The following is a 16,851-nucleotide window of genomic DNA, read 5'->3' on the forward strand; positions in this document are numbered from 1 at the left end:
AGTTTAAGCCTTCAGCATGAGTGTATTATACGAACTGTTCATGGTAACCGAAGATCTTTTCCTTACTTGTATACATATGTGTACTCCAACCTCATTTTTCAAGCCATTCCAGATGCGGTGCAGATAACGAATAACATCGCCACTGAAGCCACATTTGCTAACTATGCTAGAATCGCAGCAGAGTATGGATATATTGCACCCATCGTCTGTAGCTGGATCACTTTTGACTTGTATATATTTAATATCATTGAGGTAATAATTCGTTTGGACGCACTATTCTGAATATGTTGTATTTACAATGTTTTTGTTTTTGACTGCTAATTTTATTTGTTTTCGCTAGGGCCGATATTTACTTCATGAAATGACATTATTAACTGAATACGTAACATATCTAATTGCTCTGTCAAAATTAAGAACTAGATGTGTTTTCATTAAAAGTCAAACAGTCGGGTACATTTTGATGCCACTTATTATGATATGCACGGGGGACTTGTATTTTGCTGAAGGCAAGCAAACTTGTATCTCCAGATGGTTCGGATGACCGTTTAACCACTGAGAACCAACAGTCATTTCTAAACTGTCAAGTATCATGAGTCGATAATTTAGCCATTATATAAAGTTGCATGTGAAAACCCCACAAACACGTGTTGATGTTCGATGCTTATTTGCCATATAAAATGTTCCACAGTACCATTTGTGATGGGGGTGTATATGTTGCATATGCGAGGAAGAGCATCGTCAGCGGTAGCTCCATCACGCCAAATTGCTTCGCTGGCGTTGTTCATTCGGGTTAATGTGACTTTGTGTCTGGCTACACGGGGAAAAAGAACTTGATGTGGTGTGCACTTTTAATTCTATTTTTTATATTTGTAGAGTCTAGCAGGGTACAAATAATACTGAAAACCTCTTTCGTTTCGATCTATCAATACAGGCGCGTTCATATTAAATGCAGAGTATCATGTATCTGTGCACTGAGCCATGGTGAAATTATACGTTATTGATTTTGTCTAACAATTTTAAGAAATGTACCATTCCCGAATGCCAGATTTACAAATATTGAATCGAACAATCGAACAAACGTTGTTAAGCGGCTTCATTTGCAATTTCCGAATTCATCAGACGTGCCTGAACGGAGATATATATATATATATATATATATATATATATATATATATATATATATATATTTAAAACTTGAGCATGGTAATGTTGCTATTGATGGTACTGTAATAGGACTTCGTTCAACACTTGGTTGTCTAGTCACAATTTTTGTAGTGAATCTAAATTCGTTTGAAACGCCAAATTGGTTAATTGATCCATTTAAAGATTGACATGGCATTTTTACCTCAGAAGGGTGCATAATGCTTTCCTGCTTCTTGTATTTTGTGTTGGCAATTTGTTGATCAATATATTCAATACTGGAATACATTCAGAACGCTCTATACATTAGGATTTGTGATAGAACTATGATAATTTTGGTGGATTCAATTTACAAATCTGTAAACCTTCCTTAACTTTTCATTCTATAAGATAATTAAGTTATTTGTTGAATTTCACAAAAACGTTCTGGTTCTGCTTAAATCTTGCTTACATTGCGACCATAAAGTTGTAACTGTATATCGTCATTAAAAATGAAATATCCTGAATGGGATATTTCGTCATGATAGAATTAGATCCTCTTGATACTAATGTTTGTTGTTTTCATAAACCAAGCAACAATTATGATACCCTTGGTATTTGGTGACTTATTTCAGGTCACGAATTATACTATTGATTTGCATGACGACTATTCCTCATTGTAAAGTTAGGTTAGGTTTTAAGAGCCTGCAAACTCTATTTCTTTCTTTTATGGGTTGTTTATTATAACATAAGCGATTCCTGCAAAATATCGTATAACTTCAATTGTATACAATTTGAATGCTATCATGTCATAGGTTGGTGTTATGTGCTCGATATTTGTTAAAAATGCTTTCTATTTCATTTTAAATAACAACATAAGACAGATGATTTATGTATCGGCAAATTTAACAGTATTTGTTCTGACTAGCTAACAAACAAGACGCTTGCATACAACGTCTATTTCATTTTTGGAATATTTAAGTGTTACGAAATAGGTCATAAAACTATGTAACAGAAACAAACAACATCCAGCAAGTTTTGTTTAAATAAAGATTAATTTAGTACCCTAAACTACAAAGTGAAAGCAATAAGACGTTGAAGACTACTGAATTTTATTAGGAAATTTCTATATTTAATGACTTGTGGTTCGATGTTTAGGATTATTTGGGATTTAATTCACAATACTATATGTGTACCGTACATGCTAACTCTGTAATTTAGAGACATACAATATTTGATCATTTTGTTAAACTTGTTGGTTTCTCTTATTCTGTATAAGACCTAGATTCGTAAAACCATATGTTAGGTATTTGTAGTTTGGTCACATGCCACATGTACCGAAGATGTACTTACATTTCACAGGCAATATTATTATGGTAATATAAACCCATTTCATCACTGTAGAAAGCGACAAATAAGATTGTTTCTCATTAGAGCCTAACCTTCATATTATAATTCACTTTTAATGATTTGCTTGTTTGTATATCTTAGTCATCTATCTATCTGTCTCTCTCTCTCTCTATTTCTCTCTTTCTCTCTCTCTCTCTCTCTCTCTGGTAATTATATAAAAAAATCCAAATGAAATCACAAAATTAGTAATAAGTTGTAATTACATCCGCAAAATAAAAATCACTATACTCGTTGCAAGAAGCAAAGGAAATCAATTACACTTCAATGGATACGAAACATATGGTTTATGTTTACTTCAAGGTGCTTTACCAGAGAGATATACTACTGTTACTTTTTGTGTTGGCAGGTAGTGAAGTTGGGCATATTAATAGCAACACTTTGCTAGGGACTGATTAACGTCTCTGTTCCTAAACCTTGTAATATCAAAAAACCGACTCACTTTCGATCATTTTTACAATTATTGAACCAGTTGTGCGCAAAGGGCATCACAAAGCTACCCATTATCTGGTATTAGTTTACTCTTTGACGGTATGGATAACTATCTCACCTAAGTGATAACCAATTAGCGCATAGGTTACAAAGAAGCCAATGTAATACAGAATTTGTATTAGGAATACATTTAGGTCTTACATATTGAGTATACATACAATTGTATACTTGAGCTAGTTAATAAAATATCAATTCTCTTAGGTGCATATTTGTTCAATTTCTTGCACTGATTTGTCTGTATAAATATAACAGGGTAGTACCATTTAAAATGAGTGGGATGTAACTTCGTATATCAAGTTCGTGATTTTATGATCAAATCTGTGTCACTGGTGAAGAATTTAATTTAATTAAATATATACTTCCAGGAGAATGAATTAATATTTTTGCCCATAAGGAGTAAAACACACCGTAAAACACACCGCGATTGCAGCACTTCGACTGTGTCTTGTAGTAATTGTACTATAATTATTAGGGTTTCTGTAAGTACGCATTTTAATGTCAATATCCTAGAAAGGAACATTCGAGATATAAAATATATAAAACTTCTATGTTGTATGAAAAGAATATAAAAGAGCTTGTCTATAACTGCACGCATGTGATTGAAGAAAGATATTCAGGTGTAACGTACACTACACACCTTAAAGGATTATTAATAATGTTGTATTATACTTCATTTATGTATACATCAGCTATGTTTGCTCTTGTGAGTTTTATGATTTTATATGTATATACTTTTATTTTCGTGTACATATGCAGATATATAGGTATGCATATATGGTTGCGAGCATGTGTTTGGTATGTGAATATACAAATACAACTTTAAGTCTACATATGCATGTATGACTTTGTGTGGAAATGTTTATATGATCAAGTAAGAATAGATCGTTAGTATTGTTAATTGTTTATACATGCGATAGAGTTGTTCAGCTATGTAACAAACGTGCCACCATAAGTTTGCATTACTGGTGTTTGTGTTTTTCTTGCGTCATTGGAAAAATATACCTTTGACCAAATATCTGAGAGGGCCCAGTAAATCATTGGCAACTTTTTATAAAATACATTTTGTCAGACAAGTTGCATTGAAAGTCTGACACGCGTTAAATGGTCAGAACATCTGCAAGAGAGAGAAATAGACGGAAGACATCCCAAATATATATATATATATATATATATATATATATATATATATATATATATATATATATATATATATATATATATATTTGTTCTCTTGTTCGTACAAATATCATTTCTATTACTGCTCCTAGGATAGATCATAAAATAACTTATGCAATGGTTCTCTTTTAATTATTTCATAATACAGATTTGTCAATACACGATAATCTCCGTATATATGGTAACTCAAAATCTACTTGAATAACTTCTCCAGGGTTGAATCACTTGCCGAAGATGAGGTATGCGACGCAACTGCATTCTCCGTCATCGCATTCCAAGGCGAAAGGAGCAGGACAATGATCGGGACCACAGTCGCTCGTGCGGGAGCATGCTGAATAGAGAATAAATTACACATTTCATTGGTAATTAAGTCGACAATTACTTAAATATGCCATAGAGTATCAATCATACATGAGCACAAACATTTATTGATTCTTCAATGCATAAGGTTCGTCTACAACGTCATGTGTCTTTTTATGTTTTTGTCTTTATCTATCTATTCCATGTAGATAATTGTCGGTAGGTCTGCAACCTATGCATATGTACATGTTCGGACATAACTTAGTAGGTACATAGTAGGCACATATTTAGTGAGAGACAGAGAGAGAGAGAGAGAGAGAGAGAGAGAGAGAGAGAGAGAAAGAGAGATTGAACCCCAAATATAATTAATAATACATCAATGGAACATTAAATCAAAACTACTATGCCAAAAGTTCTTTAGATCTGTGAATATATTCTACAATAAATACCAGAACGGGCTTTGCAATGGTTGTCGTAATGTCGACATTTTGTTATATCTCATCGATATGCGTGTAAAAATTTGAGACATAAATAATGGAAGACCATGGTATTATGAACTTTATAAAATACATATAATTGTTTGACAAGAAGTGTCTTTAAACCGCAACATATCCAACCCACTTTTTCTCTAATAATTAATAACCGTCTTCTCCTCCAAACCACTTTTTAACGGTTGAAGAGCTTTCTCAGCTCTTATGCACAAAACATGTTGCCATTGCATTCAACGGTTTTAAATGTGTTGAAGCTGGGGGGGGGGGAGGGGGGTCTTCACAATTTGAAGTTTAGATGCATAACGGTCGAGGAGTGAAACTGTGCAAAAGTGCTCAAGCAATAACACAACGACAGGTAGGAGCGCTTGGTGGAGGAGCGTAAAAGCAGAACGAGTGATTTAGCATGTGTTGGAACTGGCTGAATACTCATGTTATCCGTTCTAGCCATACGTTGAAGATAGATTGCCGTATCGAGATGTGTAACGATAAAGTTGATAAGGACTTACCTTTACGCAAACGCAGTCGATGTTCACACGTGCAATTGCCATTTACGCATTTGCCCCTTAATCCGTCAAGGCAGCCCTTATTGCATTGCTCGTCAGAATCGCAGGCTTCTGCATATATGACGAAGACTGCTACTAAAAATTTTAAAACAGCATTGTTCTTATCCACTTCCCAATACGACATACACTATCATTATAGCAACTGTCAAACGTAATAAGAGATGAGATGGAAAACTGGAAATATGTGAAATACCCATCACGTGTACATGAAACTGTATGCCATTATTTACACACAAAACAAAACGAAAGATTTAAATTATAATTAACATAAACCTTCAATTTTTTTTATTATCATCTCCATTGTTCATATATGAGAAATAAATACGTTGGAAGAATTGTAAGAGAACATATATTGATTAAAGTGATTTAAGAGAAATACTGTAAACTTTGCAAAATTGGGAGAACTGTTTATATTTAGCATGCTAGCGAAAGTTACAATTATTCGTATCTGCCACTAAATGTGCTCTAAGTGTTGATATTTTGTTCAAACCGCACACTTACCAACGAGGGTAGGAAGAAGTATGGTTTTCATTTTCTTCAAAGTCCTGACCACTTTCAGACACAGAAGAAATTTCGTGAGAGTGTTGCTGTGATATGATAAGAAATGCATGGAGCACCTTTTTATAAGGAGTGCATAATCAACCATTTGTCCTTTCCCAGCCTCATACGTGGCCGTCAGAGTATGATCGTGATCCTAAATCACGCTTTAATTTGTACAAATTTGTCCTCTGTTTACATATTTACTCCAATATCACTGTTATGACATGATCTACAATGTTCCTGTTCAACCCGTCGTCTGTCTGTCTCTCCTGTTTTCGTCTGCATACAACTTGTTATGGTCAGATTGTTTGTGCTTTATAAGTCGTATGCTCTTATTGTTTTGTAATATTAGCAAATTTAAATGAATTTTCCTGAACTCTTTTTGAATATATATTCTGTACTTATTCTGTAGATTAACGAATTTGCTTCGCGAGATGAAACCACAAAGGCTAGGGTGTAAAAAAAGTTATACTCAACATAAAGCTATCTTATCTATCCCCTATAATTCCATAATATATAAACAAAGTGAAGCTACTATTCGTCTATAGTTTCCGACTCTTGTTTTATGGAATGCACCCATTCCCTAATATGTAAGACTTGTGTTGTTTACATATACAGTGATGACATTCAAAGATGCGTGAGTGTATGTGTCAGGGAAAGAAACGTGTCATGCACTTGTCAGGTACTTAATGCAGATCCTTACTGTATATATTTAGTATCTTCGATGTTTATGTTTGAGAAATAAATAATTCGCAAGAATTTTAGGAAAACAATATTCCTTCAATTTCTGAGAACATTTTGCATTTTTACATCATTAATTGAAATGTCTAGAGTTCTGTAGGTGCAAATTATTTCATATCAAGCAGGTATGAGAAGGAAGTAGTAATACATATTTAGTACACCGGGGGACAGAGTTTCGGCTTACATGTTCTTCAAAGTTTTGATCACTCTCACATGGAGGATACATTTCATAACATTGTTGCTGTGATCTCATAAGTAAGCATGGAACACATCAGTTCAAGTTTTAGAACGGCAGACATAGAGTAAATTGAAGTTCTGCAACGTACTTGATCAAAGTGATAGTAATTTTAAAGAAAGTTACGTATCAAAGAATTTCTTCTATCTTTGAATTGAACTTTGAGTAGGATGAAATGATGAGAGAGAGAATTTTGTTTGCATCAAATCAAGAGAAAGGAATATTTAGTTTCTTTTCTTGGTATACAATCCTGAATAGACATCACAAAGAGCTCTCAAAATGTATCCCAAAGATAGAGTTTTCTCGGGATTCTTCCGTCTTTCATTTCGGAACTCATCAACAACAACTCATTCACTGCAAAGTTTCCTCGTCTGCTTTATTCTTCATGTCTTGCCATTTTTGATCTCATATCTGCAATTGGGTCTTCTTTTGATTTTGCTTCTGCTTGTTTTTTTTCCAGAGACACTTTGTATATCAATGTTATTTTTGTCTTTATGGGTTCCATTTCGTTATTTTTGTGAACATTCAAGTCGGATATCAAGTCTCGTTCCAAGACCACAACAAGTATATCCTGGAAGATGCTTTTCTACTCGGTATTAAGCCCATGGAGTTCTGGTAAATTTCGTTATGAAGTAGAGATATCACCATCAACTGTATTATTTCAAATAGATTTATATTTATTTGTACCACATTTTATACATTTACGTGTAAATGCACGCCTTATTGATGTTAACCCGTTTGTGGATATGGATGCTCTTCATCGAATGCAATATCAATTCATATTTTTATTATATTTGTACATTATTCATGTCAATGATTTCTCAGCGACAAGAAAACAAGAGCCAATCAAACATATTTTTATATAGTTTAACCTAGTTTCAAACAAAAGAAATATTTGCAAACTAAATACACTAGTTTTGTTTAATGCCAAGCGGAGCGCCTTATTGTGAATCCTTTATGTTTGAACATACAACAAAAAAACATCGTTTCAAGAACAATTTAAGCTTCTCCGCTACAGAGGGCAATTATCTAACGTCGACCACATGACGTTGTGCTTGGTTATGTACTAAGTAACATTTTAATGACTCATTCATAATTTCTTATGCGCAGAAGGTCTTTCTTTAGAGGAAACGACGGTGTCTGCTTATACCTATTTTTTCACTATGGGTTTGATCAGTACAGGGCGACATTTGGCTTTCCTAATAGACATGCTAAAGGCACAGAGGTTAAACAAGTATACTTTGTCATCATCCTCGAGTCATGTTCTAGATGAAAACCAAATACGAACATGAAAAATTGCGTGAAAAGAAAAGTATATAAAGCGACAGAAACGCGGATAGCATTTTATGTACAGTAGCAATATTTGTCCTTCAATTTCAAATGATATTAGCAAAAACATTTGCATCAACAACATTGACCTACCCGTTTGACATTTGATTCGGATATTTCTTAGGGTATGGTTAACTTACAAGGATAAGGGAAATACATGCCAACAATCGTATGTATGCTTTAGGTAGACTCTGCTATAACAAATGCTCTACCGTACATGCCCACCATCATGTGAATGTCTCTGGTAGATCAGGCATTGGTAATAAGGACAAAACATGCTCACACCATATGCATGCGTCAGGTAGACCAGGCCTTGATTATAGGACGAAAACAATCATCCTCGCATTATATGTATGCCTCAGGTAGGAGTTGATAATAAAGACAAAACATGCCCGTGTCATGCTTATGTCTCAGGTAGACTACGCCGTACAAGTAGGAATGAAATATACACCATATATTTATATATATATATATATATATATATATATATATATATATATATATATATATATATGGCTTATGTACACGTTAATAGTTTGGACAATGCATGCTCACCTCTGGTAAACTAAACATTACAATCGGACAGGTCGTTATTATTAACTTTTGCAGTCTGCTATACACCTGGCTAATGATCGGATATGACACTTGGTGATGGGTCGGTGTGCGGGTGGACTGGTGAGAGTACTTAACTTCTTTTAATTATAGGTAGTATTAGATAAATTAAATATAGATTACCGAGGTTAACTAAGGCTCAACAGGTTGATTAATTGTGTTACCATAGTGGAGTAAAACCTATGTCGTATAACATGCAATATTGCATTAGAAGAATATATATTATTCTTGAGCTAAAATTTATATTGTCATACAATGTGTGTTTATCAGGTCAAAACTTATTTCACTGTATAGAAATACTATTTCACATATTCCATATTTAACCCTTTTCTATCATTTTTCAATAAAACATAATGTTATATCATATTTGAAAGAGACTTAACAATTAATAAAGGAGCGAAACGATAATTAACTAATAACACATAACTTAATTTCCTAAAAGAAACAAGTAAAAATTTAAAACGAATATAAGTCTGTTGGATTCAATCCTAAATGATCTTAGAGCTTTTGACACAAGTTCTAGTGAATAAAGTTCTCAATAAACTTTCATGTGTGCCTGTAGTGGCCTGTATTTTCGAATGTACTAAATAACAATGGCCTGCAGTATGATATGCCAAGATTTTTTGATGCGAATAATATAATAGTAGATGTCCTTGTTCGATAACACTATAATTCCAAATTACTGTCTCTTTCCAAGAATATTTGGAACATATTGTATTTTGAGCGAATAATGATTTGAATTAAATAATTAGACCCAACAATAACACAAAATATAAGATTGATTCTGCTCTAGTGTTATAGCTAGAATGACTTACATTTCAATTAATCAAGATTATATAGCCCTCAATTTGACATAGGTCACAATCAGCATTTCCTGGAAATATTGTCTACTTAATAGAAACTTCCATTCTAGTTGATTCTGATGGCATAATAAACTCTTCAAATAAGACAAAATCTGTTATTGAAAATATAATAAGGAATGTGATAAACATAACGTGCAACAGGACCATTTATATGAGACAAATAATACATTTTACTCAGATTAAGATAAAGATCCTAATATTTATCCTACACTGAGAGAAATATAAACAATGTTGTTTACAAATTGTGAGTAGTCGGCTACAGCATAAATTTGATACTGCATAAGGTTAAGGACATACAACAATCATTGATAGCATAACATGATTACAAAAAGATAACAAATAATGCTAAAGATGAAATATATTTAACGTCTCCCGTCATAAAGAAAAACGATTTATGCAACAACGCTTTCATTTAATTACCATTCTAATATTCATGCGAATAAAGTTACGAAGTTTTATCAAATGAAACTAGTTATTCACGAAACAATGTAATACTTCTGAGTTCTTGACAGGTCATCTGCTATTAAAATGTTTCTCTGCTTGACTTGTGTAAGGTCAATATTGTTGTCATGCAACATCAATCTCTGCCTTAATAATCACTGATTTTTTTATTGATCTTTCCAATAAAAGCAAGGTAACAGTGAACACTGAACACAATAATCGAACAGGAAACTGAAATTTAAAGTGTTTAAAAGCCCATATCAGAGCCAAACATTCCTACTCGAATGAGGACCCCGAGTGGTTGAGTGATCTAAACTTTTATCTCACCTCTGTCTGCGTGGGTTCGAGTCTCAGGATCGGCCAATGTGGATACATGAGAGAACTTGACAGTCTCTTCCAGCGGGTCGGTGGTTCTTTCTGGGGTATTCTCTATTTCTTCCCACACCATATATACTTGCTGCCAAATACAGCCTTTCTTGTGCTGAACAATGTCGTTAAACCCTATAAAAACAACAACAGGCTTCTCGAATGTGGAATAATTTCTTTGGTGCTTTTCTCGTTTCTAAGCTAAACAGCACAATGGATGCTCTACACCATTGTTCTCATCCTGAATCAATACTGCACGAACCCCAACATCACTTACATCAAAGCATATTTGAAATCAGTGTCTGACATTTGGAGGTAAATTAATTGGTGCATTTTTATGTATGGCCTTTAACTTGACAAAACTATCCTGACATTTTTCAAACCAATGACACTTTTGTTTTCGTATTCGATAAATGTGTCAGGATTTCAGCAGTTCCGGAAAACGTTGAACAAAACTTCTTATAATATCCAGCCACACCCAAAAATCGCATAGGTTGCTTTTTGCGGATTGGCACAGGGAATTCAGAGATAGACTTTACCTTAGCGTCTTTAGTTTTAACTTGACCGTCTCCCACAAATAGTCCTAAAAGAGTAAAACATGCACGAAAAAACTCACTATTACTTAAATAAATTGTCAACTACGCATCAATGAGTCTCTCAAAGAATTTCTGGATGATCACCAAGTGACCTTTTCGGGTGTCTTGTAAATGATGACATCACCAATATAAGCACTATATTATCTTGATGAGACCTAATAGTGTGCATTAAATGTCGGAAAGTACACGGCGAACCTTTCCCCCAAATGCCATCACTTTATATTTATAAGGTTCATCTGGAGCTGCCAATGCCGGAATTTATTTCGCCTTTTCCAAGAGTGGAGATTGCCAGATTCGATTCCAAATGTCACACTTGGTGACCTTTTAGACATGTCCTACCTTGTGAACGCAGTCATAGAGTCTTGGAAATGGATATTAATCTGCTTTGGTCAGACGGTTCTATCTTCTATATTCTGTGCACACGTTGAAAGTATTGTGTAGTTTGGACACAAGAATGCACGGTTATTTCCATTAGCTTTTACTTGGTTTTATAAAATTATTCTCCAACAAATAGTGAATTTCTTTTTTTCAAGCATTTGTTGTAGAGAATTCATTATCTACGGATGCTGTTTCGCATGTATTGAATCTAGAATTTCAACGTATTGCTAGACAATGACTTAACTGGAGATTATAAGGTCCTTGATTTATATCTTGCTTTGACAGTTACCAAAGCTAACGCAGAATGATTGCCCAAGACCGAATCTGATCACAACACTATTTATTTAGTTGAGTGATATACTGATCAGGATTTTGATAAGGTCACTTTTACCTCTTTTCCTAATCAATCTAAATGTATTGACCATTTCATCCTCTTGTAGTTAGCCTTTCTCTTTTTTACTAATCAGAGTGACAAATGAAAATCACTTGTCTTTAAACAGGATAAAATTTCTGAGATATTCTGTTTGTTTTAGATGGTTTTTAGTGAACTAATTTAGAACAGGAACCAACTGGTTATTTTCCGAACAACGGCGTCATTGTGAGAAAATGGAGACAACCTTAATTACCCATTAGTAACAAGTGGCCAGTAAGATTTACAATTTTTATTCGTAAGCTGTATGGACAAGAAAGTATTAGTAGAACTCCTGAAACTCAATGTGGCTGGTAATGTGGAAGTAAATGAGACTTACCACAAGTTCTTACATCATTCCTTTTTGGCCAGGAATTAATAGCGATGTTTCGAAATGTTGTAGATCCTGTTGTATCTGTCAATTAGCCTGTTTTCTTTCTTTTGAACTGTTTTTTGGACACGCTGCCCATTGATCATTGGAATCGTTAAAAGAAAAATTTCTTTTAACAAAGAATTTCGACATTAATATTTTAGACTATGACTTTGATTGTGAAGTGGCAACAACTAATCTTCAATCTACTCACTAAAAATGCAATTAAGGTAGGTAAAACTACAAACTTAATACGTTTTCAATACTGATAAAGCTCTGCGTCTCTTGAGAATTCGTCAAAATCCTCTTTAGTTAAGTGTGTATGGTTCTTATTTAGTAAAAGGAGAGCAATTTATATTATCGACACTCCAATGAGTCAGAAACATATATACCTTCGTCATTAACCATGTAAACATATTTAAGGAGCACGTTGATAGCTCTGTAAATGATTCAGTAAATTGAATTACACTTGACCCACACAGTAACGATTCTACTGACGTCGCATCAACCAGTCCTTAAATTCATAAATATTTAAGAATCTACAAAATCAACATCAACATCTACAGCTACAAAAGAATATACGAGCTGAATCAGCTAATATGTGAATCAGAGCACTTGTTCTCAGATGTGAAACATATGGCTAAATTAAGTAACAATTTGTATCAAAGCTTTTTATGTTGTCTTAGTTTTGAATACTCCTGAAAGATATTGCTTTTGGAAATCTTGAGGATGCACACATTATGGTCAAAATGTTTTGGTTGCGTTTCTTGTACTTAGGTAAGAGACCAACACGATCTACCATTATCATACTAAAGGGTTCATCAAAGATGAGCCTTAAGTATATTCTGATTGATTTTTCCTACCGTTTGATAAGTGTGACATGATTTACACTATTCATAAACATACTTTACTTTTGGGCCACGAAGATGATGCAAGATGTTGTGATAATACTTATTGAGCAAGAAATGAACATTCAAAGGGGTTTCATTGTTTAGACCAGGAATTTCCTAAACATCTGCACTTGTGTGGAAAGTGGGATTTACATGCACTTGTCAGCTTTAACTCTTTTAATCTGTACTGAATTTTCATTTATTCCATTTCCCTCGGCATTTTTAATTGTTTATGTTATTTATTTATGTTTATTTTCGTCTCTGTCTTTCTTCATATTCATCTGCCTCTATTTTCTCTTTCTCTGTTTCTCTCTCTTTCTTGTTGCGGAAAAGAATTATCTTTGTTTTTTCTCTTTCTCTCATCGTTTTGATTTCTGTAACCACATTCGCCCCTCAGTCTCTTTCTTTATACTATTTTCTAATTGCCTTTGCAGTTTTTTCTTTCTTTCTCTTTTCTAATTGCTTTTTTGCTTTGGTCGTCTCTCTTTTATCTTTTTAAATTTCAATATTTCTTAACTCCAGTTTATTCTTGTATTTTTGCTTCAGTCCCATAACCTGCAAGTTATAGCCAGGTGGAAACTTACTACTCAAACTCAAACCACTTTTATCCAAAATAGTTTCTACTTAATATTGAACCAATATATTTTATATTTCTCGTTTAATTAAAGAAGACTTTGACTCATAAAGAACATATTGTCTGGCACGTTGGAGCTATTGATACTTTTCAAGGACTCTAACTGTTCCTGGTTAGGATTTAAAATAAAGTTTTAGATAGAATAACTCATTTTTCAAGTAAATAAGATTTTGGAGTCCTCCACCTGACCTAGGTATTAATTAACATTTTCTAAACATGCTATGTCTACTTTTATTCTAGAACATTCCGTGGACAGAATCTAGACTGTAAATAAGACAAGATCTGCTATTAAAATTATAGCAAAGGATGTGATAAACGTCACTTACATCAGCTCATTCTATTTGAGAAAACTAATGTCTTTGATTCAGATGATGGAAATGACCCTAATAATTATCCTACACTTAGAATAATATAAACAGTGTTGTTTATAAAGTGTCACTGGTCAGGTACAACTTGATTCTGAACATGATAAAGTCAAACTAAAATTATCCATAGCTTTTTGTATATAAAAATCTAAGAAACAATGCAAATTAAAGATGCATACCAGGTTATCTGATTTGATAAGGTTATTTAATTTGATATAAACGGTCACGTGATACTTGTCTAGAAGTTTGAAATATCGATCAATTCTGAGGTCTATGTTTGATTCCCTTTTTACAGGTAGCTTTATGAGAAACTTTATCTATACTAACGCCTTAACCATTATCATAACAAGCCTACAATAACCCATCTCCGTGGTTTCCAATCAACATGTACAATCTCCAGATTAAACTCGCCCATTAGAAGACAAATCAATGCAATTGCACAAATCATCTTGCATTCCAGCACACATTCCTTTTGCACATGAAAACGTATTGTTGTCTTTTTAAGGGAGTCTTTCGGAATTAATGCGTTATACTTCGACAATGTGCTTATTACAAGTCAGGGTTATATGATAAGTAAGGGATTGTTACTACCAATGTACACCGTTTTGCTTTTGAATGATCGAAATGCGTAGAAAGCTAGGGATATGCTTGTTAAAACAACATGAGCAAACGTTATAATGAAAAAAGGAAAAACCTTGTTTTATACAACAGCCACCATTGTTAAAAGAAAATGACCATAAGAATTTCCTTAGCTTACTGGCATGAGACGATCTGACAATCTATCCTTTATTACCATATACAGAATTGACGATTATTGATTAGCGAAAATGGGGCTATTTATTCTATTGCAATGAAAAGGCTAATTTACGAAAACTCCGAGTTATCTAACCTTGAATGTTCTCTTTATGAAATCCGTTCATATGATGACAGTAAGGAACTAAATTGGAATTATACAGTTCAAATGATCACGGTTGGATATTAATAGAAATGTAAATTTTTACATAATGCTACACGCATTACACATCAACTTCATTATGAATTGTTTCAGACTGTATTTACTTTTTGAGTGATTACGTAATATTTGTACATCAATAAATACCCAACCAAGATCATTTAATGATATGCGCACAAAAGCACTTCAAACAAATTACCCTTCTTATTGGTAAAACTATCGCACAAGCAGACAATGTCAACAACAGGAATAATTAAGTTCCAACGATTATGCGTTCTTGGGACTTAACACAACGTTCATATAATCGTATAATGAATACACCACGCCTGCAAAAACCATTCTCGTTTTTGTCCAAAACCTATGACATGTACAAGTGCTTCGTTGTTACATGTCAAAATGACTTTCGGTATTTTTTCGTAACTGATGTTGGTGGCAACTAACCAGCTGAAAATGTAATTGGGGTGGATAAAGCGGTAAGTTATATTTTCCTCGTTTTCGAAACAATCATTGAGGCACTCGTGGTGTAGAACACACTTGGGCTTTTGTATGTAGTAATGCTATGAAAATAAGACTCTAGCTGATAGAGGCACATTAGAATGGTCCCAATAGTTTAATTCTATGTTACCCTTAACAAAAGTATATTTCAGTGCATACGTGGTTTGTGCACACAGTTTCCATGCATAAATGCATCGAAAAGTGAAACAAAATCATTATATTTGTTGGTGTCACTGGTCACCTCCAACATTCCATTGGCAAGATCCGCAACATTATCACCGCGGTCAGAATCGATTACATGTAATTAATAATACTTACAACCTTAAACTCAAAAGCCAAGGATGATTCATAACCTTCGGATTTGATGTTGATTGGATATCCGGCGACTAATGATGCGTCAGCACCCTTTTCCTCGATACATGATATTAGTGGTACGAGATACAGATCAGCTTGACGTTTATTATTTATCTCAATCGACACCGGAAATCATTAGTTCCGGGTATGATAAACATATATTATCCAAACTCACGGACGTTTCAGATTTAAGTTTAGATCTATCGAAACCATTTTCAAAGGCTTGACCACAAGCTATTTGGTGCAGTTATACATCCCATTTTCAGTGTTTTCAATCCAGTTCTTTGCAACAACATCGTAGCATAACGATATCTTCAATGTCCAAGTTGGAGAATTGCAATGTTCTATTTCAACTAGGGTCAACATCAACAACAATATGGTTGATACACTCAGTCAAATACTTTTGTTGGTAAACATTCTGAGATCAACATCGTCGATGCGACTGGCTGAATAACTATTACTGTATTTATGTGATGACTTTAAGAGTATTTCAGTGCAAAATCAACAGGTGTTTGCAGAGTTCTTGAATCATAAAGTGCAAGCACGCTTTAACAGCAAGATAATCACATTTTGGCCCTTCCAACCACATTTGCAACGATATGGTTGAATACAATTATGGTATTCAACTTTGTAGGTCTCGGGTTAAACGATCAGCAACTTCATATGCAAGTCCATACGAGTCAAACTATAATAAATGGTTACGTGCCACCAATGAGTGCAATGCCTGTTGTCA

General features: G+C 33.9%; 1 protein-coding gene across 1 annotated transcript; it reads right to left on the reverse strand.

The window, feature by feature from the left end:
• Positions 1-4,366: 4,366 nt before the first annotated feature.
• LOC149773208 (uncharacterized) lies at positions 4,367-6,194 on the reverse strand. Its single transcript, XM_089946663.1, has 3 exons — positions 6,050-6,194; positions 5,492-5,623; positions 4,367-4,525 (listed from the first exon to the last, which is right to left on the reverse strand). The coding sequence occupies exons 1-3, from the start codon at positions 6,192-6,194 to the stop codon at positions 4,416-4,418; spliced, it is 387 nt and encodes a 128-aa protein (XP_089802789.1). The 3' UTR covers positions 4,367-4,415.
• Between the last annotated feature and the right edge of the window lie 10,657 nt (positions 6,195-16,851).

Source organism: Sinohyriopsis cumingii, unplaced genomic scaffold (genome assembly GCF_028554795.1).
Source record: "Sinohyriopsis cumingii isolate HCF-2022 unplaced genomic scaffold, ASM2855479v2 utg000813l, whole genome shotgun sequence".
Taxonomy (NCBI): domain Eukaryota; kingdom Metazoa; phylum Mollusca; class Bivalvia; order Unionida; family Unionidae; genus Sinohyriopsis; species Sinohyriopsis cumingii.

Bases quoted from the DNA above. Each gene is read 5' to 3' on its own strand.
- LOC149773208 (XM_089946663.1), bottom strand. From the start codon at position 6,194: ATGGTTGATTATGCACTCCTTATAAAAAGGTGCTCCATGCATTTCTTA. The intron at 5,624-6,049 runs GTAAGTGTGCGG...TAAAATTTTTAG, and splicing joins ACTTCTTCCTACCCTCGTTG to TAGCAGTCTTCGTCATATAT. The intron at 4,526-5,491 runs GTAAGTCCTTAT...TTCTCTATTCAG, and splicing joins TCGACTGCGTTTGCGTAAAG to CATGCTCCCGCACGAGCGAC.